The sequence below is a fragment of the Trichomycterus rosablanca genome, chromosome 18, assembly GCF_030014385.1.
Source record: "Trichomycterus rosablanca isolate fTriRos1 chromosome 18, fTriRos1.hap1, whole genome shotgun sequence".
Taxonomy (NCBI): domain Eukaryota; kingdom Metazoa; phylum Chordata; class Actinopteri; order Siluriformes; family Trichomycteridae; genus Trichomycterus; species Trichomycterus rosablanca.
Genome location: NC_086005.1, coordinates 8,968,743 through 8,994,645, shown reverse-complemented (window position 1 = coordinate 8,994,645; position 25,903 = coordinate 8,968,743). Strand labels below are relative to the sequence as shown.

Genomic DNA, 25,903 nt, shown 5'->3' with positions numbered 1-25,903 from the left:
TTTAATTCTCAAGTTATTACTCTATAAATATTACACCCGTGACGTCACCAGCCCCCCATTAACGTCCAAATTGCACCAAAACCATCTCATTCGTTTGTGCTACGTTTGTGCTGGTTTGTGCTGCTAAAATAAATATTTGTGCTGTTTTAATTCTTACGTTATTACGCTATAAATATTACACCCGTAACGTCACCAGCCCCCCCATTAACGTCCAAATTGCACCAAAAGCACCTCATTCGTTTGTGCTACGTTTGTGCTGGTTTGTGCTGCTAAAAGAAACATTTGTGCTGTTTTAATTCTCAAGTTATATGCTAAATAATATTTTTTTAAATAAATTGAGGACATTTAGCCCATTAAAATGTTCAAATTGCATCAAAACCCTCTCATCTGTTTGACATCATTTTGTTTGACGTCATCTCATCTGGGTGACGTCATTGGATGTAGATTCCACTTTGCACAGATATGTCAAAGCACTCAGCCATACTGCGTATCCTCTTCAATATCCTCTTGAAACTAAACACGCAGTTTTAATTGGTTTTCATGTTTTAATTGATATTCCTGCAATATACACAACTTATGGCAGAACATAACTTACCACACGTTTGTAAAAGGATGACTATCAACCTCAGCCCTCTGTAAACTGTGAATCACTTAACACTACAGCAATATACACTACAAAAGTATAGGTATAGGTATTCATTCTTCTTTAGTCGCATCAATAACTTTAATGTCAAAAGTCTTTGATAAATAAACCAATTCTCCTTATGTGATCTCTTAACGGTGGGAATCTTTATTTTAAGCCATGTTTCCATGTGGACCAAAGTCTGAGATGCAGGGTGGGGACCTGTTGACTGTAAGCAGTCATTTTTAGACAGCACAACTTAAACCCCTAAAATTTCTTTTCCAGGTAAAAACGTGATTAAAATAACAGTAAGATGACCTATTTTCAATATTTTGTACTTTATTGTCCCTTTATGAAGAGAAAAGTGTCTAGTAGACTCAACATCAGTAATAAAAGGCAGAGTTGGCTTGTTTGTTGTATGAATACAAGTATTTTATGAAGAATGCAATGCATGTTTAATTTGACATGCAGTTTACTGGTGATCAGCAAATGCTTCGCTAGACTGTGGGAAATTCAGCAGGTTTTCATGGTTGGGGCAATGGATTCTCATATGTGTATCGCTGTAATGACACTGTAAAGAAGTAACCCCAAAGCATCCTCGGCTCATTAACATTGTTTGCAAGAATCTACTGCAGCATCCACTTACAAAACACAAAAATATATAACCCTCACCATATAATGTCATATTAGTCATTAAGGTTATACTTGTTTATCCATCTCCCTATGCAACTTGTTGTCAGTTCTGTTAGGTCTTTACACATCATAATACTTTACACATTTATACTTTCCATCATGCTGCCCTGCATATTTATTGTATTAAGATGCACGGTCTTGTCTAATTACACTGCACTCATTCATTTTGTTTGTACTTTCCCTTTCACTAGATAGCATGCTGCATCAAAACCTTGGCAGAATGTCATTCTGCTCCACATTACCACGCTATTATAAAGACCTACATTTCAATTACGCTCACTGGCCAGTAAATTGGCTTCAACAACCCAAGGAATGGCATGATAAAACATTTTTATGCAAGCTTTATTAAAAAAAACAACCAAAAAACACATATGAGAAAGACCATTGTCCTAGCAACAAAAAGTTGATAGTCACGTTTGACTAAGGTCTGAGCATACTTTTCTTTTGTCCTCTCCTCAGGCGACTGTTGGAAGAGACTTTCCAGGAAAGAGTTTTTATAGCGCATAAACACATAATTTTCATTTTAATGTAATTTATTGCTTCTAATAAAACCCTGTGATAGTCCTCTGAGAATTTCAATCATATTAATTACATTTAAAACATGATTGGACAGTTCAGTGAAAAATATAAAACAAACATATGCTGTACATACACAATGAAAGGCAAGTTAAATACAAATCAACTGAAATTGAAAATGTTTGCATCAAAAATATAGATGAAGGTAAAGGCAGATGAAGACAATTACAGCTTTGATTCTGGCACATGGTCTCATATCCTAAATGAAGAGATCTGGAACATGACCAGATTAGCCTGCACACTTAGTTTCAAGAGAGCAAAAGTGTACCCACACAGTGCATCTAAGTGCATTGACATCACTGGCCACTGTACTGAGTGCAATGCAAAATTGTGCATTTCCAGTGAGAGTCTACCAGAGGTGAGCACACCAGCAGTGCTAAAATGCAGAATTGATTACAGTCTTCATACTGGAAAGGCAAAGCACATGCTATCTGGAGAGAAAAGACTTCCGGTCTTTGAAGAACTCTGGCAGGGTAAAAAACTGTGGCGAGCCACAGAGGCTTACAAGATAATGCAACTCGGTAACCTAGAGCCTACCCACCTACCAAGTCTGAGTACATTAAGAAAAGCCAAACAAGAGAGAGGGGATAGGGAGGTAGGACACAAACACCCCATCCTTTCCCCCTCATCTAATAAAATACAGTGTGCCTCATAGGGGCAGTATTCATGACATCTCCTTGACAAATTTTTTATGCCATTATTGGACCCCCTCTCAACTACTAGTCTACAAAATACTACTAAAGACTCAAGTGTAAGTTTTGATGCTACAGGTACAGTTGTCAAAAGGCTCACTAGACCAACAGAAACATTAGGACATATATTTCATATATTTCAGTTCTGTCCTCACATGGAGATACTTCTATTCACATCCCAGTGGTGCAAATGCTGTCTGAGCGGCATGACATTAACGCCATATCAAACTGGGTCTCTGAATGGCTTAGAGGAGGAGCATCTGTACCAAAAGAAGTTGTTTCTGATTTCTCTCTTGCATTACTGGGTGGTCGTGTTAAGGCCTTTACTCCTTACTCTGGTTTGAAGACCTATATAAATAGAATAACAAAGACATCAGAGCTATAACACAAACCATGGAATTTTGCTGTGACTAAACTTTTTTAAGCTATGTTACATTTTGATTATTCACACTACCCCCTCCTGCGGTGAGTCTGTAGGTAGAATATACTTGTTGACAGCCCACAAGCATGTAAAACCTTTGAAATAGCATTAACATTTGGAATTCACAAATCAATTTAGCTGTGTAACATGTGTATGGATAATGTTATGGATAACATTTTAACATTTAAAAGGTTAAAGGTTTTTAAAGTTAATTTGATGATAACAAATTTCACTCTGTGATGCAATTTTAACATTGTTAGGGGCTAAGTGTCCTCACTTAATAGAGAATTTAGCCTATAACTTTAGAACTAAAACAGCACAGGTATTTCTTTTAGCAGCACAAACGTAGCACAAACGAATTAGGTGCTTTTGGTGCGATTTGGACGTAAATGGGGGGAGGGGGGGGGGGGGGGGCTGGGTGACGTCACTAGGCCAATATTTATGGATTTATAACTTGAAAATTAAAACAACACAAATGTTTCTTTTAGCAGCACAAACGAATGAGATGGTTTTGGTGCAATTTGGCCTCTGATGGGGGGGCTGAGTGACGTCACGGGTAATAAAATATAATACTTAATTTCTCTAAAACGGGCTTTGAACCAGCAACTTTCAGCTTACTAGACCAGTACCTTAACCACTAAGCTGCAATTTGAGATATACACTGTATTGTCATGCTTATATAACTAATACCACTGTTAATAATCATTAAATGACATGAGGCACGCTAACCATTTAGGCGAATCAAATTGTGTCCGTTTGTATTGCTGGTTGACTGCTTGCAGTAAACACAGAATCCTCAGGGCGTCGCTGTTCACCATCAAATCCACGTATGGCTGAACCTTTCAGCCAGTCTCCTAAATACCGTATTCAACTGTGGATTGCACCAACAAAGCAAAAGCAGTCTGATCGTCTAGATATCGAGAAGTATTTAAAGATTATATAGACTATAACTACGTCAGGCAAACTTATTCCATGAGGAATGTATAACTCTGCAGATATGGGATGGACAAGGCTTTTGTTTGCGTCATCTGTTCTTTACATAGCGCCTTTTTTCTTCTTTTGCTCTTCTGCCATCGGTGAATTGACCTACGCAGTGCCAGAGGAAACAAAGCGCCAGTTTGTGATTGGAAATGTCGCTAAGGATCTCGGAATCGACACATTCAAATTATCAGTACGTAATGCCCGAATAGATACAGATGACAACAGAAAGCGTTATGTAAATATTAATATAAAGACTGGCGATTTGGTCGTGGCGGAGACAATAGACCGGGAAAAGCTTTGCGGAATAAGGCAAAATTGCATCTTAAATTTTGATCTTGTCTTTGAAAATCCACTGGAATTGCATCGTATTTCTCTAAAAATTGAAGATATCAACGACAATGCGCCAAAATTCATTAATGAACGCATTGCCTTCGAAATCCAAGAGTCCGCTATGAAAGGGCAGCGATTCCATTTGGATGAAGCTCATGATTCAGATATCGGGCAAAATGAAGTTAACAGTTATACGCTTGAGAAGAACGATCATTTTGTTTTGGCTGTACAGGGGAACACTGAAAGAGGAAAATATGCTGAACTGGTGCTTGAAAAGGAACTGGATCGTGAATATCAGAAGGACATTGATCTGATTCTTACTGCATTTGACGGCGGCATTCCTCCGAGATCTGGGACTGCTGTTATACACATAACTGTGCTGGATGCTAACGATAACGTTCCTCTGTTTAGTAAGCCCGTTTATGAAGTCACTTTGGCTGAAAATGCACCTTTAGGGACAGAAGTCGTTACTGTGAGCGCATCAGATGCAGATGAAGGGGCGAATGGAGCTGTAACATATGAATTTAGTCGCATTTCTGATAATGCAGCAGAACTATTTACCATTAGTAAGCTAACTGGAGAAATTAAGGTTGGAGGAAATATCGACTACGAGGAAGAAAAGTATTATGAATTTAAAGTCCAAGCCAAAGATGGATCTGGCTTAGCATCTACTGCAAACGTTATTATTGAAATTACTGATGTAAATGACAACGCTCCTAAAATTACTCTCAAATCTCTGAACAATAATATACCCGAGAATGCCGTTGTAGGTACCGAAGTTGCCATTATTAATGTGCAGGATAAAGATTACGGAGAAAATCGTCAAATACACTGCTCTATTCAGCAGCATGTTCCATTTAAACTAAATGCCTCTATTAAAAATTATTTTTCTTTAATAACTACAAGTTTGCTTGATCGAGAGAAGGAATCAGGTTACAACATAACAATCACTGCTACTGATGGAGGCTCTCCATCATTATCCTCCACCATGACTATTTATTTATTAATTTCAGACATTAACGACAATCCTCCTGTGTTTGTGAAACAAAGCTATAGTGCGTATGTAGTTGAAAACAATGCACTAGGAACTTCGGTTTGTACTGTAAGTGCAAGAGATCCAGACTGGAATCAAAACGGTACAGTACTGTATTCTCTGGTTCCCAGAGAGGAAAATGGTGTTTCGGTTTCCTCGTTTTTATCCATTAATGCAGATACTGGTGTGATTCATGCAGTGAAATCATTTGACTACGAGAAGTTCAGGAACCTTAAAGTTCAGGTTGTAGCCAGAGACAATGGTTCTCCTCCACTCAGCAGCAACGTGAATGTCAACGTGTTTATAACCGATGATAATGATAACTCTCCACAAATATTATACCCTACTCCAAATGGAAAGTCTTTTATTACTGAGATGGTTCCTAAAACAGCTATATCGGGCTCTCTCGTTTCCAAAGTGATCGCTGTTGATGCAGATTCTGGACAGAACGCTTGGTTATCATATCATATTGTAAAATTCACTGATCCGGGACTTTTTGCCATTGGTCTTCATAACGGAGAGATTAGGGCACTAAGGGACATTACTGAATCTGACAGCATGAAACAAAATCTAGTTATCTCAGTAAAAGATAACGGACTGTCTCCTCTTTCATCAACTTGTTCTGTATACTTGGTGATTTCTGATAATCTTGCTGAGGTTCCAGAACTTATGGACACGACTTATGAGACCAGCAACTCTAAAGTGACATTTTATTTGATCATCGCGCTGGTTTCCGTGTCCACCTTCTTTCTGACTTTTATTATTCTCATCGTTGCTTTGAAGTTTTGCCACAGGAAAAAACCTAGACTGTTGTTTGATGGAGCAGTGGCTATTCCCAGCACGTATCTTCCTCCCAACTATGCAGAAGTGGAAGGAGCTGGAACTCTCCTCAGTTCTTACAATTATGATGGATATCTAACAACTGGATCACGCACTAGTGACTTTAAGTTTGTCACATCTTACAATGACACTACAATGACATCTGATGGCACTTTAAGAAAGAAATCTGAAGATAACAATATAATCAATCTTTTAGATTCCTGCAACATCTTAGAGGTAAGATCAGGGCTTTATCATCAAGCATATGTTTTTTCCATACGCAACACATTTTTGTGTTGATCTTTAACTGTTATATGTAGTCATTAGCTTTGATTCTGAGAGAGATTTAAGCTTTGTTGTAAGCTTTGAAGTTATTGTGCATTCAGAAGGTAAAACTCTGCAAGCACCTATTGAGTATTTCAGTGTTGCGCTAAATATTATGGCTGGTGTTGTATATAACACATCATATCCATATAATTAATACTTGGTAAATGCTCTATAAAAAATTAATTACCTGCTAAAGAGAATTGCTCCAATCTTTTGGATGCATAGGAACACTAAGTTCTGGTGATAAATGGTTACAAGTATCAGTGGCAAACTGTTGCTAATTGTTTGATATGAATAAATTCATGTCAGTGGAACACCTAATTACATTGACATGAATGTCTTGGCTGATTAGCCCGGTCAAATGCAGCACTAGAATCCAATAACGTAATATGCAACTATAACAAAATTGACTTGTTTTATAGTGCTGTACCTCATTTTATAAATTAAGGCTAGAGTGCAATTAAAATATAGATTATACGTTTTACCATATATGAAAAATGTCATGAAAACTATTTCTGAGATTTGTTATAATGTGTGTTTCATCAAAAGGGTTTAAACATGGTGAATTACTGATTTGGATCTCTCCATGGTGCTGAAGTATCTGCACTCCGTTTTATGGATACGTTCTTTATTTAAACACTGCTCGAGACTTAAACCAGAGTTTGCAAATAGAAAAAATAAAAGTTGCAAATAGTTAAATGGTTTGCAGTTAAAATGACTTTTTATTTGATGATTGCACTAGTTTTCGTGTCCACCTTCTTTCTGACCTCCATTATTCTGCCAAAGGGGAAAACCCAAACTGTTGTTTGATGGAGCATTCACAAAACCCAGCGCATATAATCCCGCCTGACTATGCAGAGGATAGTCCCGCAGTTTAGATTTCTAACAAAGGATCGCACACCAGAACTTTGTCACATCTTACAATGACAACAAACGTACATCTAGTGGTTCTCTAAAAATGTCACCGAATTATCCTATTGTCTTTTGGTCTAGAACCTACAAGAGTCATTCTGTGTGTAAAGTAAATGAAGCAATGAATTTCATGTGTAATATTCAGTTTGAGATATGTAGTCAAAATAAAAGTGGAAGAACAAAAGCATTGACTGCTCCAAAGAAAGTTTTGAGTAAGAAAAAAGGAGACTTTAATTATAGCTGCACTGGCAAAAAGATACAGTTAGTTTGCTTCCAAAAACAATGGTTCATTCAAGATCAAGTAGCAGACATTGGGAACAACAAGCTACACACAGACAATGGGCTAAAAATACTTACAAGAATGAGAGCCAACTTATTTGAATGTTCACATACTGCTATAGAGCATAAAGTGGCCCACATAAAGAACTGCATGGGATAATCCCCATTAAAGAGAAGAAAAGAAAAGATAGGTTGAGATTTGTTATGGCCATTTCAATCTCTAAACCTGAACCTCACTAAAACCTCTGGAATGTACATAAAAAAGATTGATCATATCATATAAATACATTTTCTAAATGTCAACATTTTGTTGTTAAATGAAAAAAAACTCTTGTTACTAGTTTATAGAAACACACCTAAAATAGTAAAATCAGAAAAACTGATATCAGAAAAACTGATATTGCACACTTTATAATACTATATGTATTTAAAAACCTAAGCTGCAGTTGTTCAGACTACATATTTATTTCTAATATAGTGTACTACTATACTGCCTTAGACCTTGCAAATATTCTGTATTAGCTGTCTATGCACCTTTGTCTAATATTTCTGTCTATTGTCTTTGCACTATTGTCTTTTATATCGTCACCGGAGAAGTAGCCTGAAAGTGTTTCGTTATACTGTAAAACCCTGTATTGGTATAATGAAAATAAAGTTCAATTTAAATTAAATAAATTAATAGATGTGACGTTAATAATGACGTTAGCCAGACAAAACATGAAATATATTGGGTTCATATGATCTGCAATAAAATGACAGTCAACGTTAATGTGAAAAACACTGAATTTTATATGTAAAAATGGCTGGGTCCACAGTAAATAAATACATAATTACAGATTAGCAATGATGTCGGTAGGTGGTGCTTCGTGATATAAATCCAGAACCTTGTGACGTTTCTGTCCATTAGTGCATTACAAATACCAAAAGTAATTAATCGTCAATTGATTTAAAAACACGTGAGACTGATTCTGTGATCTCGTTTTTTTTTTTCATTTTGACTTGTATTCTTATTTTATTACTGGATGAAAAACTTATTAGTAACAAAAAATAAGTTCAGATTGCAAAATACTAATAAAACCTCAGAGGGTCGCTGTTCACCAACGCAAGAAAATAAAATCAACCACTCCACCCATTCGATGAGTAATTTTCCTTTGGCCGTGACAAGCATTGCTGCATTTGGTTGTGAGCATTGAAAGTGATTCAAAAGGATTACATTGTTTTGGTAATTTATTTGATACATTAAGGAAAATTTTACAGTTGCCAGAATGGAAAGAAAGATAAGCAAATTTCCAACAGTATTTATCTTGACCTGGATGTGCATTTTTGTTCGCGTAGTCTGTGGAGATTTGAGCTATACTATTCCAGAGGAGACAAAGCGGCAGTATGTAGTTGGAAATATAGCAAAAGATCTCGGATTGGACGCCAAACGCTTATCCGCTCGTAGGGCTCGGATAGAGACAGAGGACAGCGCGAAACGGTATTGCGACGTTAATCTGAACACTGGAAATTTGGTCGTAACGGAGATAATAGACCGGGAGGAGCTTTGTGGATCGAGAATTTCTTGTATTTTAAATTTCGAACTTGTACTGGAAAATCCTCTTGAAGTGCATCGCATTTCACTACAGATAGAGGACGTAAACGATAATTCTCCTCATTTTCTCAGTGAGCGTATACGATTTGAGATTAGAGAGTCTGCTGATAAAGGCGAGCGTTTCCCTTTGGATGAAGCTCATGACTTGGACATAGGACCTAATGCGGTTCAAGGATACGTATTGCAAAAGAACGACTATTTTTTGTTGTCTGTGTATGATAATGCAGATGGAGGAAAACAGGCTGAATTGGTACTGGAGAAAGAACTGGATCGAGAAAAACAAAAAGACATCGAATTAATAATTACCGCAACTGATGGTGGAAATCCACGGAAATCAGGCACTGCTGTTATCCATGTTACTGTTCTAGATGCCAACGACAACATTCCCGTGTTTAGTCAAACTGTCTATAGAGTAAGTCTGCCTGAAAACATACCTACAGGCACAGAAGTGATAACAGTTAGCGCAGCGGATGCTGATGAAGGGGTAAATAGTGAAGTCACATATGAGCTCAGTCGCTTGTCTGATAAAGCAGCAAAATTATTTTCTATTGATAAAACAACTGGGGTCATTAGGGTAAGTGGTCACATAGATTATGAAGCAGAAGTTATGTATGAAATTAAGGTGCAGGCAAAAGATGGTCCTGGCCTTGCATCATCTGCAAAAATCATCATTAATATTACTGACCTCAATGATAATGCACCTCGAATAATTCTTAAATCTTTAAATAACCCCATACCAGAGGATTTAGCAGTAGGCACTGAAGTAGCCATCATAAATGTTCAGGATAAAGATTCAGGAGATAATCGACAGATACGTTGCTCTGTTCAGGAAAACATTCCCTTTAAACTAAATCCATCCATTAAGAACTATTTTTCTTTAGTAACCACAAGTATGCTGGATAGAGAGAAAGATGCGGAATACAACATTACAATTATTGCTGCTGATGGTGGCTCTCCATCATTATCCTCCACCATGACTATTCATTTGTCAGTTTCAGACATTAATGATAACAGTCCTCTGTTCACAGAGCAATCCTATGTTGCGTATATGGTTGAAAACAATGAGCCAGGTACCTCTATTTGTTTGGTTTCTGCAAAAGACCCAGACTGGAAACAGAACGGCACAGTACTATATTCTATGCTGCCCACTGAAGTCAACGGACTTCCAGTGTCATCATATATATCAATTAATGCAGACACTGGGGTGATACATGCTGTAAGATCACTTGACTACGAGAAATTCAGGAACTTTAAAGTCCACGTTGTAGCCAGAGACAATGGTTCTCCTCCACTCAGCAGCAACGTGACAGTGAGTGTGTTTATAACAGATGTGAATGATAACTCTCCACAAATATTATACCCTACATCCGACGCAAAGTCTATGATGACTGAGATTGTTCCTAAAGCTGCTCTCTCAGGTTCTCTGATCTCCAAAGTCATTGCTGTGGATGCAGATTCTGGACAGAATGCGTGGTTATCATATATGATTTTGAAATCTACTGATTCGGGATTATTTGCTATTGGTCTCCATAGTGGAGAAATCAGAGCACTGAGGGATATCACTGAATCTGACAACATGAAACAAAACCTTGTTATTTCAGTAAAAGATTATGGACAGCCTTCTCTCTCTGTAACCTGTTCTGTATATTTACTGATTTCTGATAACCTTAATGAGGTACCAACTTTTAAGGACTTTAACAATGAGGAAAGTGACTCCAAACTGACGTTTTATTTGATCATCGCGCTGGTTTCCGTCTCCACCTTCTTTCTGACTTTCATTATTCTTATCGTGGCTGTGAAGTTTTGCCACAGGAGAAAACCTAGATTGTTGTTTGATGGAGCAGTAGCTATTCCCAGTGCATACCTTCCTCCCAACTACGCAGAAGTGGAGGGAGCTGGAACACTTCGCAGTTCTTACAATTATGATGGATATCTAACAACAGGATCACGCACCAGTGACTTTAAGTTCATCACATCTTACAGTGACAACAGATTCACTGCTAGTGATACCCTAAAAATAAGTCAGAATGATCCTTTTGGCCCAAATGAAGATACTGATGAGGTGAGACACACCATGTACACATCTTGACTACAGCTATTTAACCAGTGCTGTTTTTTATATTTTAAATATTGCATCTATTGATCAACTCCTGAATTTGACACTCCTGGCCAAAATCGATCTTGTGTTGATTTGTGTTTAGGACTTGTCAACTTTAGTCAACAACATAAAACATAAAATCTTACCAAAGTAGTAAAACCTTTGCACAAGTTTGTAACTAACTTGTGCATCACATTTTTGTGCTTTGGCCAAAATATAAAAATAATATGCATAAATGAACCATACACAATATAAACTAGTTGGCAGGAAAACATACTCTTCACCTACAGAAATGATAGCCATCTTATTTTAATGTCCACATGCTACTGTAAAACATAATGTGACCAACATGAAGAACTTTAATGGGAAAATCCCCATTGAAGAAAACAAAAGAAAAAATTGGTTAAGATTTGCAAAAGATCATAAGCATTAAACCATGCAGAACTGGAGTAAGACCATCTTTTATGATGAGTCAGCTTGGCTCAACACCTGGTTATCTAATGGTTAAACAGAGATCTGGAGAGGTCTTTTAAGCCAAACTGTCTAGCATATCTACTGTGAAGTCTGATAATCTGCAATGATCTGAGGGTGGTTAAGCAAAGATGAAATGAGGCAGCTTTCTCTTTGTCATGACCACAGTAATCGAGCTTCATTTAAAGTAATTTTAGAAGAAAATATGTTCCAGAATATGTTTCCAGAATCTAAGGACAGGTTTTTTTCTGGCAGTACAATGCTCTATGCCAAACAAGCTGGAGAATTAAAATGTGGATAAAGAACTACCAGACTACCAGACATAACTACCTGTTATGGCCTTTCCTGTCTATTTTGTTGTTAATTGAAAATAACTCTTGTCACTAGTTTATAGAAACATACCTAAAAAAGTAAAATCAGAGAAGCTGATAATATTGCACAATGTACAATATTTATTATCAGACCATCAGGCCATGCCTATTGTAGGTTAATCTAGGGCATTGGTAGCTCAGCAGCTAAGGCACTGGCCTGGTAATTAGAAGGTAGCCAGTTCAAGCCTCACCACCACCAACTGCCATGATGGCTTAGTGGGTAGCACTGTCGCCTCACAGCAAAAAGGGTCCCCAGGTGGGATGGTCCGGGTCCTTTCTGTGTTCTCCTTGTGTCTGCATGGGTTTCCTCCGGGTGCTCCGGTTTCCTCACACAGTCCAAAGACATGCAAGTGAGGTAAATTGGAGACACTAAATTTTCCATGTCTGTATTTGATATAACATTGTAAACTGATAAATCATGTGTAATGAATAACTACGATTCCTGTCATGAATGTGACCAAAGTGTAAAACATTTACATTTATGGCATTTAGCAGACGCTTTTATCCAAAGCGACTTACAATTACAGATACAGTATGAGCAATTGAGGGTTAACGGCCTTGCTCAAGGGCTCAACAGCAGCAACCTGGCAGTGGTGGGGCTTGAACCAGCGACCTTCTGGTTACTAGTCCAGTACCTTAACTAGGCTACTGCTTGCCTTAAAACAAGACGTTAAAATCTTAATAAACAAACAAACCACCAAATGCCAATGTTGGGTCCCTGAGCAAGGTTCCTAACCCTAAGTTGCTTGAACTGTGCTTGGTCACAACTGTAGGTTTATAAAAGAGTCTATTAAATGCTGTAGATGTAAATATTTTTGTGTAATGGACAGGTGCACTGGTCTGCGACTGCAGCATCCTATACACAGAGGGGTTTGATGCACGGTGCGACACATTCACCTCATAACCAGGATTAAAGTCCACAGTTGAAGCCACAGTAGATCTTAGAATAATCTGTACCAAAGCCATGATGTTTAAAGGCATTGATGAACCTTGGCCACCAAACAGTGTGGCATGTTTCTGCTCACATCACTGTTTGTCTGTGAGCAACAATTGCTGTCTGTGAGCACCCCTTCTTGTTTCAGAGATAGTTTAACTCAGCTGTTTGGCCATTTGTGACCTTGTTTGCTCATCAGTATATTTTGGAATAGAAAGGTCACCAGCTGTAGTCAATAGTTATGACTATTATAAATTAGGAAATTAAGACACAAATTTGAATGACATTATTGAAACTAATAATGTAAGATGCTGTACATATATTGTTGACCTAAATTTAAAGAGTTTTAAAGTGCTATTTTGTCTCAACCTGCAAACCCGTTTTAAGGTGTGAAACAATGCAGGATTGCATTGTTGTCACATTTTTCATTTCAAAATTCGCCACACGTTATCTACTGGAGACAGGTCAGGACTGTAGTCAGCCCAGTCAAGTACCCATATCCTTGTCTGTGTAAAAGATCTGGTCCTGAAGGCAGCATATCTTGCTCTAAAATGTCATTGTACTTTTTTTGCATTAATGCTGCCATCACAGAAGTGTAAATGACCTTTGCCAAAGGCACTGACACAACTCCACATACTGATTCATCAGACAACAACACACATTTTCACTGTTTAATGGTCCGTCCCAGATTTTTCTGAGCCCAAAGAACTCTAAATCACTTCTGGACATGGTTAACATAAGAATTTGTTTTTGCACAGTAACGTTTTATAGGTGACATTTGTGTATGTAACTTCATACTGTAGTGTTTGACAAATGTTTGCCGAAGTAATCCCTTGCGGTTATATCAAGTATGAATGAATGGCGGTTCTTGATGCAGGACCGTCTGAAGGATCAGAGATTATGGGTGTTTAGCTTAGGCTTGCACCCTTGCTGTTTATGCACTAAAATAATTCCAGATTCCTTAAATCGTTTAGTGACATTATGCACTGTGGATGAAGAAATATGCAAATCCCTTCCAGTCGTTCACAAGAAACATTGTTTTTTTTACATTTTAATAATTTTTTTATGCATTTATTGACAAACTGGAGATTCTTTGCTTATTTTTGCTCCTCAAAGCCTTGTGTGGATACTGCTTTTGTTCCAAATCTTGATTACAATCACCCATTTACATGATCTGTTTATCGGTTTGAACTCGCAATAATTTTTAGCTTTCGTTTGACCTAATTTCTTGCCCTACATTGTCCTCATCCCAAATGTTAAAAAAAAATTGTTGCAGGCCTGAAATGCAGGAAGGACATATATTAAGACGTAAACACCTGTAGTTGTTCAGACTACATATTTATTTCTAATATAGTGTACACTTTAATACTACCTTATACCTTGCAAATATCCTGTACTGACTGTCTATACACCTTTGTCTTGTGTTTTTGTCTACTGTCTTTGCACTGTTGTTGTTTATATCTGCACCGGAGAAGTAGCCTGACAGTGTTTGTTATACTGTACAACACTGTATTTGTACAATGACAATAAAGTTTTACTGAATTGAATTAACAGATTGAATGACGTTAACCAGACAAAACATAAAATATATTGGGTTTATATGTCTACTATGAGGTTACTTTTTTAAGGTAATCCAATGTACTTCCTTTTTTGCAGCATTAGACCCACTATAACCACTAGAACGAAGTAGTTATTGAAAAAAGAATAAGTGAATGAACATTTGTCATCCGTGAATTGTTATTGTTCATGTCCTGAACAGATGATAAACAGAGAATTAGCAGCTATTAAAGGAAGCATGTACAATATAACAGTAACTGTTTTTGTTTTTCTTTTCATGTACTCTTCCTGAAATCATCTGTTTTGTGCTTCAAAAGGTAAAAACTCATTCTTAAAACAATTCTTAAATACGATAACTGTGTGGAATGGTTAAAGCTTTTTAATTATAACGTTAAAGATAATTTGTTTGTTTCTTATTAGTACATAGTGGTGTAAACTGGTGATGTATTAATAACACACGCTGATGACATGTATTTGGTTTTAAAACTGACAGTGACTGTCATTTTAAAACTTACAGTGTCTAAAACTAGTTACATTGGAAAATGCAAGTTATTGGTAGCTAAAGGGCAATGTGGGCTGTCGCCTCACATCAAGAAGGTCATGAGTTCTTGTTGAAGTTGTATGTTTTCCCCGTATTTGCCTGGGATTTCTTCACATATTTTCTTTTATCTTTTTATTCAAGTTATATTTTATAAACTAACCACAAGATACATCCATAATTATGAATTATTTTTAAACACACACTTGACCTACCCAAAAGAATGTAGTAAGTTTCTTAGCTTATTGTTTCGCTAAAACATTGTATTTTATCAATAATTAATGACGAATAGAATGCATTGTCTATTTTAGGCTTTTATGGTTTGTATATATGGCTGGGTCACATAAATACATAATTACAGTTTAGCAATGATGTCGGAAGGTGGTGCTTCGTGTTATAAATCCAGAACCTTGTGACGTTTCTGTCTATTAGTGCATTACAAAAACTAACATTATAAAACGGATAGTTTCGGTCCTAAAATCTGATTGGCTGAGCCGCGTTCGAAGCCGTTGTAAAATCCCCGATAAACTCACACCTATGACCACCTCACATCATTCCATATTAATACGCCACTGAAAAGAAAAATTTAATGTTATTTTCGCCCTCATGTTGCCTAGCAACACTGTTAATCGAACTATTTTGCGTCGCGGAAGAATGCTTTATTGTAAGTTTATACACAATAAATACATTTATGAATTAAACATTGTTGTATTTATTATATTTTATGTTGACCGCCGTTTTATAAAAGCAATTAGCCACTCGAGACCGTACGTTACTGTTACGATTTTAGCACGGGGAAAGAAGTTTTAGGCACTCCGCTTCGCGTCGTGCCAAAACGTCATCCCCGTGCTAAAATCACAGTAACGTACGGACTCTCGTGGCTTATTGCTTTAGTAATTCATCGTCTCTTGATTAAAAAACACGTGAGATTGATTCTGTGATCTCATTTTCTTTTCATTTTGACTTGTCTGCTTATTTCATTACTGGATGAATAACTTATTAGTAACAAAACTAAGAAGTTCGGACTGCAATATAAAAATAAAACCTCAGAGGGTCGCTGTTCACCAACGCAAGAAAATAAAATCAACCACTCCACCCATTTGATGTGTAATTTTTCTTTGACCGTGACAAGCATTGCTGCATTTGGTTGTGAGCATTGAAAGTGATTCAAAAGGATTACATTGTTTTTGGTCATTTATTTGATACATTAAGGAAAATTTTACAGTTGCCAGAATGGAAAGACAGATAAGCAAATTTCCAACAGTATTTATCTTGACCTGGATGTGCATTTTTGTTCGCGTAGTCTGTGGAGATTTGAGCTATACTATTCCAGAGGAGACAAAGCGGCAGTATGTAGTTGGAAATATAGCAAAAGATCTCGGATTGGACGCCAAACGCTTATCCGCTCGTAGGGCTCGGATAGAGACAGAGGACAGCGCGAAACGGTATTGCGACGTTAATCTGAACACTGGAAATTTGGTCGTAACGGAGATAATAGACCGGGAGGAGCTTTGTGGATCGAGAATTTCTTGTATTTTAAATTTCGAACTTGTACTGGAAAATCCTCTTGAAGTGCATCGCATTTCACTACAGATAGAGGACGTAAACGATAATTCTCCTCATTTTCTCAGTGAGCGTATACGATTTGAGATTAGAGAGTCTGCTCACAAAGGCGAGCGTTTCCCTTTGGATGAAGCTCATGACTTGGACATAGGACCTAATGCGGTTCAAGGATATGTATTGCAAAAGAACGACTATTTTTTGTTGTCTGTGTATGATAATGCAGATGGAGGAAAACAGGCTGAATTGGTACTGGAGAAAGAACTGGATCGAGAAAAACAGAAAGACATCGAATTAATAATTACCGCAACTGATGGTGGAAATCCACGGAAATCAGGCACTGCTGTTATCCATGTTACTGTTCTAGATGCCAACGACAACATTCCCGTGTTTAGTCAAACTGTCTATAGAGTAAGTCTGCCTGAAAACACACCTACAGGCACAGAAGTGATAACAGTTAGCGCAGCGGATGCTGATGAAGGGGTAAATAGTGAAGTCACATATGAGCTCAGTCGCTTGTCTGATAAAGCAGCAAAATTATTTTCTATTGATAAAACAACTGGGGTCATTAGGGTAAGTGGTCACATAGATTATGAAGCAGAAGTTATGTATGAAATTAAGGTGCAGGCAAAAGATGGTCCTGGCCTTGCATCATCTGCAAAAATCATCATTGATCTTACTGACCTCAATGATAATGCACCTCGAATAATTCTTAAATCTTTAAATAACCCCATACCAGAGGATTCAGCAGTAGGCACTGAAGTAGCCATCATAAATGTTCAGGATAAAGATTCAGGAGATAATCGACAGATACGTTGCTCTATTCAGGAAAACATTCCCTTTAAACTAAATCCATCCATTAAGAACTATTTTTCTTTAGTAACCACAAGTATGCTGGATAGAGAGAAAGATGCGGAATACAACATTACAATTATTGCTGCTGATGGTGGCTCTCCATCATTATCCTCCACCATGACTATTCATTTGTCAGTTTCAGACATTAATGATAACAGTCCTCTGTTCACAGAGCAATCCTATGTTGCGTATATGGTTGAAAACAATAAGCCAGGTACCTCTATTTGTTCGGTTTCTGCAAAAGACCCAGACTGGAAACAGAACGGCACAGTACTATATTCTATGCTGCCCACTGAAGTCAACGGACTTCCAGTGTCATCATATATATCAATTAATGCAGACACTGGGGTGATACATGCTGTAAGATCACTTGACTACGAGAAATTCAGGAACTTTAAAGTCCACGTTGTAGCCAGAGACAATGGTTCTCCTCCACTCAGCAGCAACGTGACAGTGAGTGTGTTTATAACAGATGTGAATGATAACTCTCCACAAATATTATACCCTACATCCGACGCAAAGTTTATGATGACTGAGATTGTTCCTAAAGCTGCTCTCTCAGGTTCTCTGATCTCCAAAGTCATTGCTGTGGATGCAGATTCTGGACAGAATGCGTGGTTATCATATATGATTTTGAAATCTACTGATTCGGGATTATTTGCTATTGGTCTCCATAGTGGAGAAATCAGAGCACTGAGGGATATCACTGAATCTGACAACATGAAACAAAACCTTGTTATTTCAGTAAAAGATTATGGACAGCCTTCTCTCTCTGTAACCTGTTCTGTATATTTACTGATTTCTGATAACCTTAATGAGGTACCAACTTTTAAGGACTTTAACAATGAGGAAAGTGACTCCAAACTGACGTTTCATTTGATCATCGCGCTGGTTTCCGTCTCCACCTTCTTTCTGACTTTTATTATTCTTATCGTGGCTGTGAAGTTTTGCCACAGGAGAAAACCTAGATTGTTGTTTGATGGAGCAGTAGCTATTCCCAGTGCATACCTTCCTCCCAACTACGCAGAAGTGGAGGGAGCTGGAACACTTCGCAGTTCTTACAATTATGATGGCTATCTAACAACAGGATCACGCACCAGTGACTTCAAGTTCATCACATCTTACAGTGACAACAGATTCACTGCTAGTGATACCCTTAAAATAAGTCAGAATGATCCTTTTGGCCCAAATGTTATCAATGAAGATACTGATGAGGTGAGATACACGTCTTGACTACAACTGTTTAATCAATGCTTTAACTTTTGTGTTTAGGTTCTATCAAGTTAACAATATAAAACATAAAATCTTACCAGAGTGGTAAAACCTTTGCTCAAGATTGTAACTTGTGCATTTTGATAAATTTTTGTGTTGTAGCCAATATATACTGTATATATATATATATATACTATTTTATTCTAACCTCATCCAAATGCATTGATTTTTTATTAAGAGAATGGGATACTAACCATAATTTTTCTTTCTGATTTTTCATGTTTTCCTGGAATCACATGTTTGCTGTGCTTTTAAAGGTAAGAGCTAATGTTTACTGAAGTTTATGATGACAGTGTGACTCTTTTAAAGCATTTTAGATAAAAAAATGTTAAAGGTTTTAGCACTTGTAGAACAGTAAAAAAAACTGTACACGTGAGGATTACACTTTGCTGTGAACATTAAACACTATAATTTTGATGCAGTAACATAAATTGTACTATGTAAATACTTGTAACTAAAATGATTTAATTCTACCTGCCAAAGTTGTTTTTGTCATGTGTCCAAAAATAAACAAGTATTAAAGTCATTATTATGCTGAAACAAGTTTTTAGCAAGTCATTTAAGAGATAATGTCTAATTTTAGACAGCCGCCACTGATAGACAGTACATGTATTTATGTCTTTGACAATATATAAGGATGTGAGCCATAAATAATACATACAAGTTTGCTTGTAGGAACAACATATACAATACAATAAAAGGTAATTGAACATTACAATTGTACAATAATTTTTTGGAAAAGTTTTGCTTCCTTGAAAATATTTGGTGATTTAGTAGACCCATTCAAGCTGAACACAAATATAGATTTTTTTTATTGTCTGTTTCACTTTGTAATTTTGAGAAACATGAGATTAATTAATTTAATCTAAATTAAATGTAATTTAAGTCTTACATGTGTCCTTAGTTCAATTGAGCTAAAAGTGTTTTGCTGCTGATTTCCGTTTGTACTCAATGTTCAGTGCATCTTGTATTAGTTTCCAGCACTAGTCAGTCAGCTTTGATGGATTCCAGTAGCCTTGGTAACGCTTCCATCATGGCAATGTTTAAGTGAAAGCGCTCGCCATGTTCATCATTTACTGCACCAAAATTAGCAGGAAAGAAATCCAAGTGTAAATGCAGGGAATGGATTTTCAATGACATGTTGCACTTCATCGCTTTGTAAGCTTAAAGATGGTTGTACTGTAGTTTGAAGATCAATAGTTGCCAAGGAAATATTTAACAACATCCTTGAATTTCCAATTTCTTAGGCCCCACCAGCAGCTTTTCAAACTGATTGACATTCATAATGTATTGGATTTACATTTTCAGCATTTAGCAGATGCTTTTTTTGTCCAAAGTGACTTACAGGAGTATACAATCTAAGCAACTGAAGGTACCTGTAACCTGAAAGTGGTGAGGCTTGAATCAGCAACCTTCTGATTACTGGACCAGTACCTTAACCACTAGGCTACAGCTGCCTTGTAGCTATATCAGATCATCCTGTAGCAGTTTATAGTTAGTTAATTTTTAAGTAATCTGTATAAACAATTCTGGATATGCCTTGGAACCAGTGCATTAACATATATACTCAAACTGATTTCGATCCAGTGACGGCATACGAGTGCCAGCTGCTTTTATAGCCTCTGCAGACAGTGTCCATATAGTAGTAATTTTGTATCAAAAATCTGTTTTGGGACTGGCACGCTAGTACAATGGCTAAATGTTAGTTCTCTCCAGGGCTAAATATCTGTCTTTCTATGCTTTTTGTTGCTAAAGCCTATACTTTTTTTTAAATTACAATAGAAATGTATGTTATTTTGCCAAAATTGTGGCATTCATGAAATTTAAATTATCTCCATACATCAATTTACCATATATAACAGGGCGGTAACATACTATTTCACCGATATTGGTGATAATGCTGCAGATTTGTTTACAATTGATAAGGACACTGGACAAATTAAGGTAAGCGGATACATCGACTATGAGGAGGAAAAATTTTATGAAACTGGAGTCCAGGCCAAAGATGGATCAGGATTAGCATCAACTGCTAGTATAATTATAGATGTCATAGATGTAAATGATAACGCTTCAGCTATCATGGTCACCTCTGTAAACAATCCTATACCTGAAAATATTGGTGTTGGGACTGAGGCGGCTATTATTAATGTTCATGATAAGGACTTGGGAAATAATGGTCATTATCATTGAAGAAATTATATCAATTCAAGAAAATGTCCCATTTAAACTGAACTACGAGCCCTATGGACCGTGAGCAAGAAACATATTACAATTTAACAATCAAAGCTTATGACGAAGGATTTCCATCTTTATCCTCCTCCATGACTATTCATTTATTACTTTCAGACATTAATGACAATCCTCCTGCATTTGAGGAACAATCCTATATTGCTGACAGTGGGGCCAAAAAGTATTTAGTCAGCCACTGATTGTGCAAGTTCTCCTACTTAGAAAGATGAGAGAGGTCTGTAATTTTCATCATAGTTACACTTCAACTATGAGAGACAAAATGAGAAAAAAAAATCCAGGAAATCACATTGTAGGATTTTTAAAGAATTTATTTGTAAATTATGGTGGAAAATAAGTATTTGGTCAATAACAAAAGTTCAACTCAATACTTTGTAACATAACCTTTGTTGGCAATGACAGAGGTCAAACGTTTCCTGTAAGTCTTCACCAGGTTTGCACACACTGTAGCTGGTATTTTGGCCCATTCCTCCATGCAGATCTCCTCTAGAGCAGTGATGTTTTGGGGCTGTCGCTGGGCAACACGGACTCCACAAATTGTCTATGGGGTTGACGTCTGTAGACTGGCTAGGCCACTCCAGGACCTTGAAATACTTTTTACGGAGCCACTCCTTCATTGCCCGAGCGGTGTGTTTGGGATCATTGTCATGCTGGAAGACCCAGCCACGTTCCATCTTCAATGCTCTCACTGATAATAATAATAATAATAATACATTTTATTTATTGGCGCCTTTCATGACACTCAAGGTCACCTTACATCAACTAAAACAAGTATTAAAACATATAATAAGTTATTACAACTACAACAAACAAATTATCACAACACACAAACATAAAACAAAAAGTACAAGATATGTTAAAGTGAATAAGCCAGTTTAAAAAGATGAGTTTTAAGAGCCGTTTTGAATTCTGCGATGGATTGCAATGTTCGAATATGGGTGGGGAGTGTGTTCCAGAGTTTAGGTGCAACATAGGAGAAAGCCCTGGTACCCATTGTACTATTAATGGCTGGTTCTGCCAAAAAACCTGCTGAGGAAGATCGCAACGAGCGGGAAGGAGTGTAAAACTGTAGGAGGTCTGTGAGATATGCAGGGGATAAATTATGAAGTGCCTTGAATGTCAGTAATAAAATTTTAAAATTGATCCGTTGTGATACTGGGAGCCAATGCAGTTGGATCAGCAGTGGTGTGACATGCTCAGTGGACTTGGTGCATGTAATTATCCGTGCTGCTGAGTTCTGGATATGCTGAAGTCTTTGAATAAGTTTTTTGGGAATGCCAGCCAGGATTGCATTGCAGTAGTCAATCTGTGATGTGACTAATGCATTGACTAAGACTTCCGTGGAGTGCTGTGATAAGACGGGCCTCAGTCTGGAGATATTTCGCAGGTGGAAAAAAGCAATCCGGGAGACACTATTTATGTGAGTTGAAAAAGAAAGGGTGCTATCCAAGATAACACCAAGGCTCTTAACATGGGTGGACACAGGTATGATATCCTCAGCAACGGAAAATGAACTAATATTATTTTTCGAAAGTACAGCCTTAGATCCAATATGAAGTATCTCGGTTTTACTACTATTTAGTTTTAAATAGTTGTTTGTCATCCATGTATGTACATCATGGAGACAAGCAATAAGAGTAATCGGAGGAGTAGTAGAAGTTGGCTTAGTGGATACATAAAGCTGCGTGTCATCAGCATAGCAATGAAAATGAATGCCATAATGCCGAAAAATATTGCCAAGCGGAAGGAGATAAATGTTAAACAGGAGCGGTCCCAGCACTGAACCCTGTGGAACTCCATTACAGACGGTGAGACACTCTGACCTGTGATTCTGGATCTGTACAAACTGTGTTCTGTCAGCGAGGTAGGAGGCAAACCACTGATTTACAGTGCCACAGACCCCAATGCTAGCCAGGCGATCCATGAGGAGCTGATGGGATATGGTGTCAAAGGCAGCACTGAGGTCAAGGAGAATAAGAATAGAAAGTAAGCCAGAATCAGCTGCTCTAAGGAGGTCATTGGTTAACTTAACCAGTGCAGTTTCTGTGCTGTGTTTAGGGCGGAAACCAGATTGGAATCTTTCAAAAAGATTGTTATTATGAAGGTGAAGCTGAAGTTGAGCTGCAACCACCTTCTCAAGGATTTTGGAAATGAATGGTAAATTTGAAATTGGCCGATAGTTATTTAAATCAGAAGGGTCTAAACCAGGTTTCTTCAGAGTTGGTCGGATTATGGCAACTTTCAGTGAAGGGGGAACTATACCAGTGGTCAAGAAAGAGTTAATAATTCTACATATGATGGAAATGATCGAAGGATGGAAGGAGGTTTTGGCTTAAAATCTCACGATACATGGCCTTGTTCATTCTTCCCTTAACACGGATCAGTCGTCCTGTCCCCTTTGCAGAAAAACAGCCCCAAAGCATGATGTTTCCACCCCCATGCTTCACAGTAGGTATGGTGTTCTTGGGATGCAACTCAGCATTCTTCTTCCTCCAAACACGACGGGTTGAGTTTTTACCAAAAAGTTCCATTTTGGTTTCATCTGACCACATGATATTCTCCCAATCCTCTTCTGGATCATCCATATGCTCTCTGGCAAACCTCAGACGGGCCTGGACATGTACTGGCTTAAGCAGGGGGACATGCCTGGCACTGCAGGATTTGTGTCCCTCGCGGCGTAGTGTGTTACTGATGGTAGCCTTTGTTACTTTGGTCCCAGCTCTCTGCAGGTCATTCATCAGGTCCCTCTGTGTAGTTCTGGGATTTTTGCTCACCGTTCTCATGATCATTTTGATCATCGAGGGAGATTATCAATGGTCTTGTATGTCTTCCATTTTCTTACAATTGCTCCCACAGTTGATTTATTCACACCAACCTGCTTGCCTATTGTAGATTCACTCTTCCCAGCCTGGTGCAGGTCTACAATTTTCTTCCTGGTGTCCTTCGAAAGGCTCTTTGGTCTTGGCCATGGTTGAGTTTGGAGTCTGACTGTTTGAGGCTGTGGACAGGTGTCTTTTATACAGATAACGAGGTCAAACAGGTGCCATTAATACAGGTAACGAGTGGAGGACAGAAGAGCTTCTTGAAGAAATTACAGGTCTGTGAGAGCCAGAAATCTTGCTTGTTTGTGGGTGACCAAATACTTATTTTCCACCATAATTTACAAATAAATTCTTTAAAAATCCTACAATGTGATTTCCTGGATTTTTCTCATTTTGTCTCTCATAGTTGAAGTGTAACTATGATGAAAATTACAGACCTCTCTCATCTTTCTAAGTAGGAGAACTTGCACAATCAGTGGCTGACTAAATACTTTTTGGCCCCACTGTATGTAACTAAAAATAATAAACCTGGTACCTCTATGTGTGCTCTAACTGCAAAAGATCCAGACAGAACGGTACAGTACTGTATTCTTTGGTTCCAAATGAGGTCAACGGTGTACCGATATCCTCTCTCTTGTCTATTGATGCGGAAAGTGGCACAATCCACGCTATGAAGTCATTTGATTACGAGAAACTCTGAAATTTTAAAATATAGGTTGTAGCCAGAGACAATGGTTACCTCCACTCAGCAGCAACGTGACTGTGAGTGTGTTTATAACAGATGAGAATGATAACGCTCCTCAAATACTATTCCCTGCTCCCGATGTACAGTCTTTAATGACTGAGATTGTTTCCAAAGCTGCTCTATCAAGTTCGTTGATCTCCAAAGTTATCGCGGTGGAAGCAGATTCTTGACAGAACGCGTGGTTGTCCAAATAGTAAAATCTACAGAACCAGAACTCTTCATCCTTGGTCTGCATAGTGGTGAGATCAAAACTCTGAGGGATATTGCTGAATCTGACAGCATAAAACAAAACCTTGTTATATCGGTAAAAGATAACGGACAGCCTCCTCTCTCTGCAATCTGCTCTGTAAATTTACTAATTTCAGATAACCTTGCTAAAGTTCCAGAGCTTAAAGACATGACTTATGAAAACAACAATTCGAAATTGACATTTTATTTAATCATCGCTCTGGTTTCGGTGTCCACCTTTTTTCTGACTTAGTGGCTATAAAGTTTTGCCACAGAAGAAAACCCAGACTGATGTTTGACGGAGCAATCACCATTCCGAGTACGTACCTCCCTCCAAACTATGCAGAGGTAGAGGGAGCTGAAACCTATCGCAGTTCCTATCATTATGATGGATATCTAACAACAGGATCACGCACCAGCGACTTCAGGTTTATCTCATCTTACGGTGACAACACACTTACTGCTAATAACACGTTGAAGAAAATTTCAAATGAGTCCAGTATAATCAGTCTTTTAGATTCCAGCTTTACACAAGTGGTAAGGATATCCAAGTATTATTATCCAATCTGACGTTTAATAGCATGCAAACGACTTTTTATCAATTCGAGTTGCTCATTTGTGTTATATATTATTAATTATATTATGTATAACGATTTTATCTTTTTTTGTTGCACATGACTACCAGATAAATTCTGACACAAGTCTGTTCGGATCATGTAGTACACTAAATAAAATGTTTATAAATAAATGAAAGATTATATTTGTGTCCTTGTGTTTATTTTAATACGTAAGTATGTATGTATATGTTCGCTGTATGTATGTATGTATGTATGTATGTATGTATGTATGTATGTATGTATGTACAGTGTATCACAAAAGTGAGTACACCCCTCACATTTCTGCAGATATTTAAGTATATCTTTTCATGG

The 25,903-nt window shown here is 37.5% G+C and overlaps 2 protein-coding genes across 2 annotated transcripts in view; both read left to right on the top strand.

Annotated features, from left to right (window-relative positions):
* Positions 1-18,893, top strand: part of LOC134332489 (uncharacterized) — a 41,325-nt gene extending 22,432 nt beyond the window's left edge. Inside the window, exons 6-10 of the mRNA XM_063014152.1 lie at positions 2,031-2,412; positions 2,727-2,921; positions 4,048-6,404; positions 8,930-11,338; positions 16,458-18,893. Of these exons, the coding sequence (XP_062870222.1) occupies positions 2,031-2,412; positions 2,727-2,921; positions 4,048-6,404; positions 8,930-11,338; positions 16,458-18,893 (7,779 nt within the window). The remainder of the gene's footprint in view (positions 1-2,030; positions 2,413-2,726; positions 2,922-4,047; positions 6,405-8,929; positions 11,339-16,457) is intronic.
* Positions 18,894-20,070: 1,177 nt separating this feature from the next.
* LOC134332896 (protocadherin gamma-A1-like) lies at positions 20,071-25,544 on the top strand. The gene is given in 9 exon segments (XM_063014730.1): positions 20,071-20,090; positions 20,795-21,128; positions 21,130-21,164; positions 21,166-21,324; positions 24,507-24,568; positions 24,571-24,735; positions 24,738-24,929; positions 24,932-25,222; positions 25,225-25,544. Coding segments are annotated over 9 exon segments (1,578 nt in total).
* The last annotated feature ends 359 nt before the right edge of the window (positions 25,545-25,903 follow it).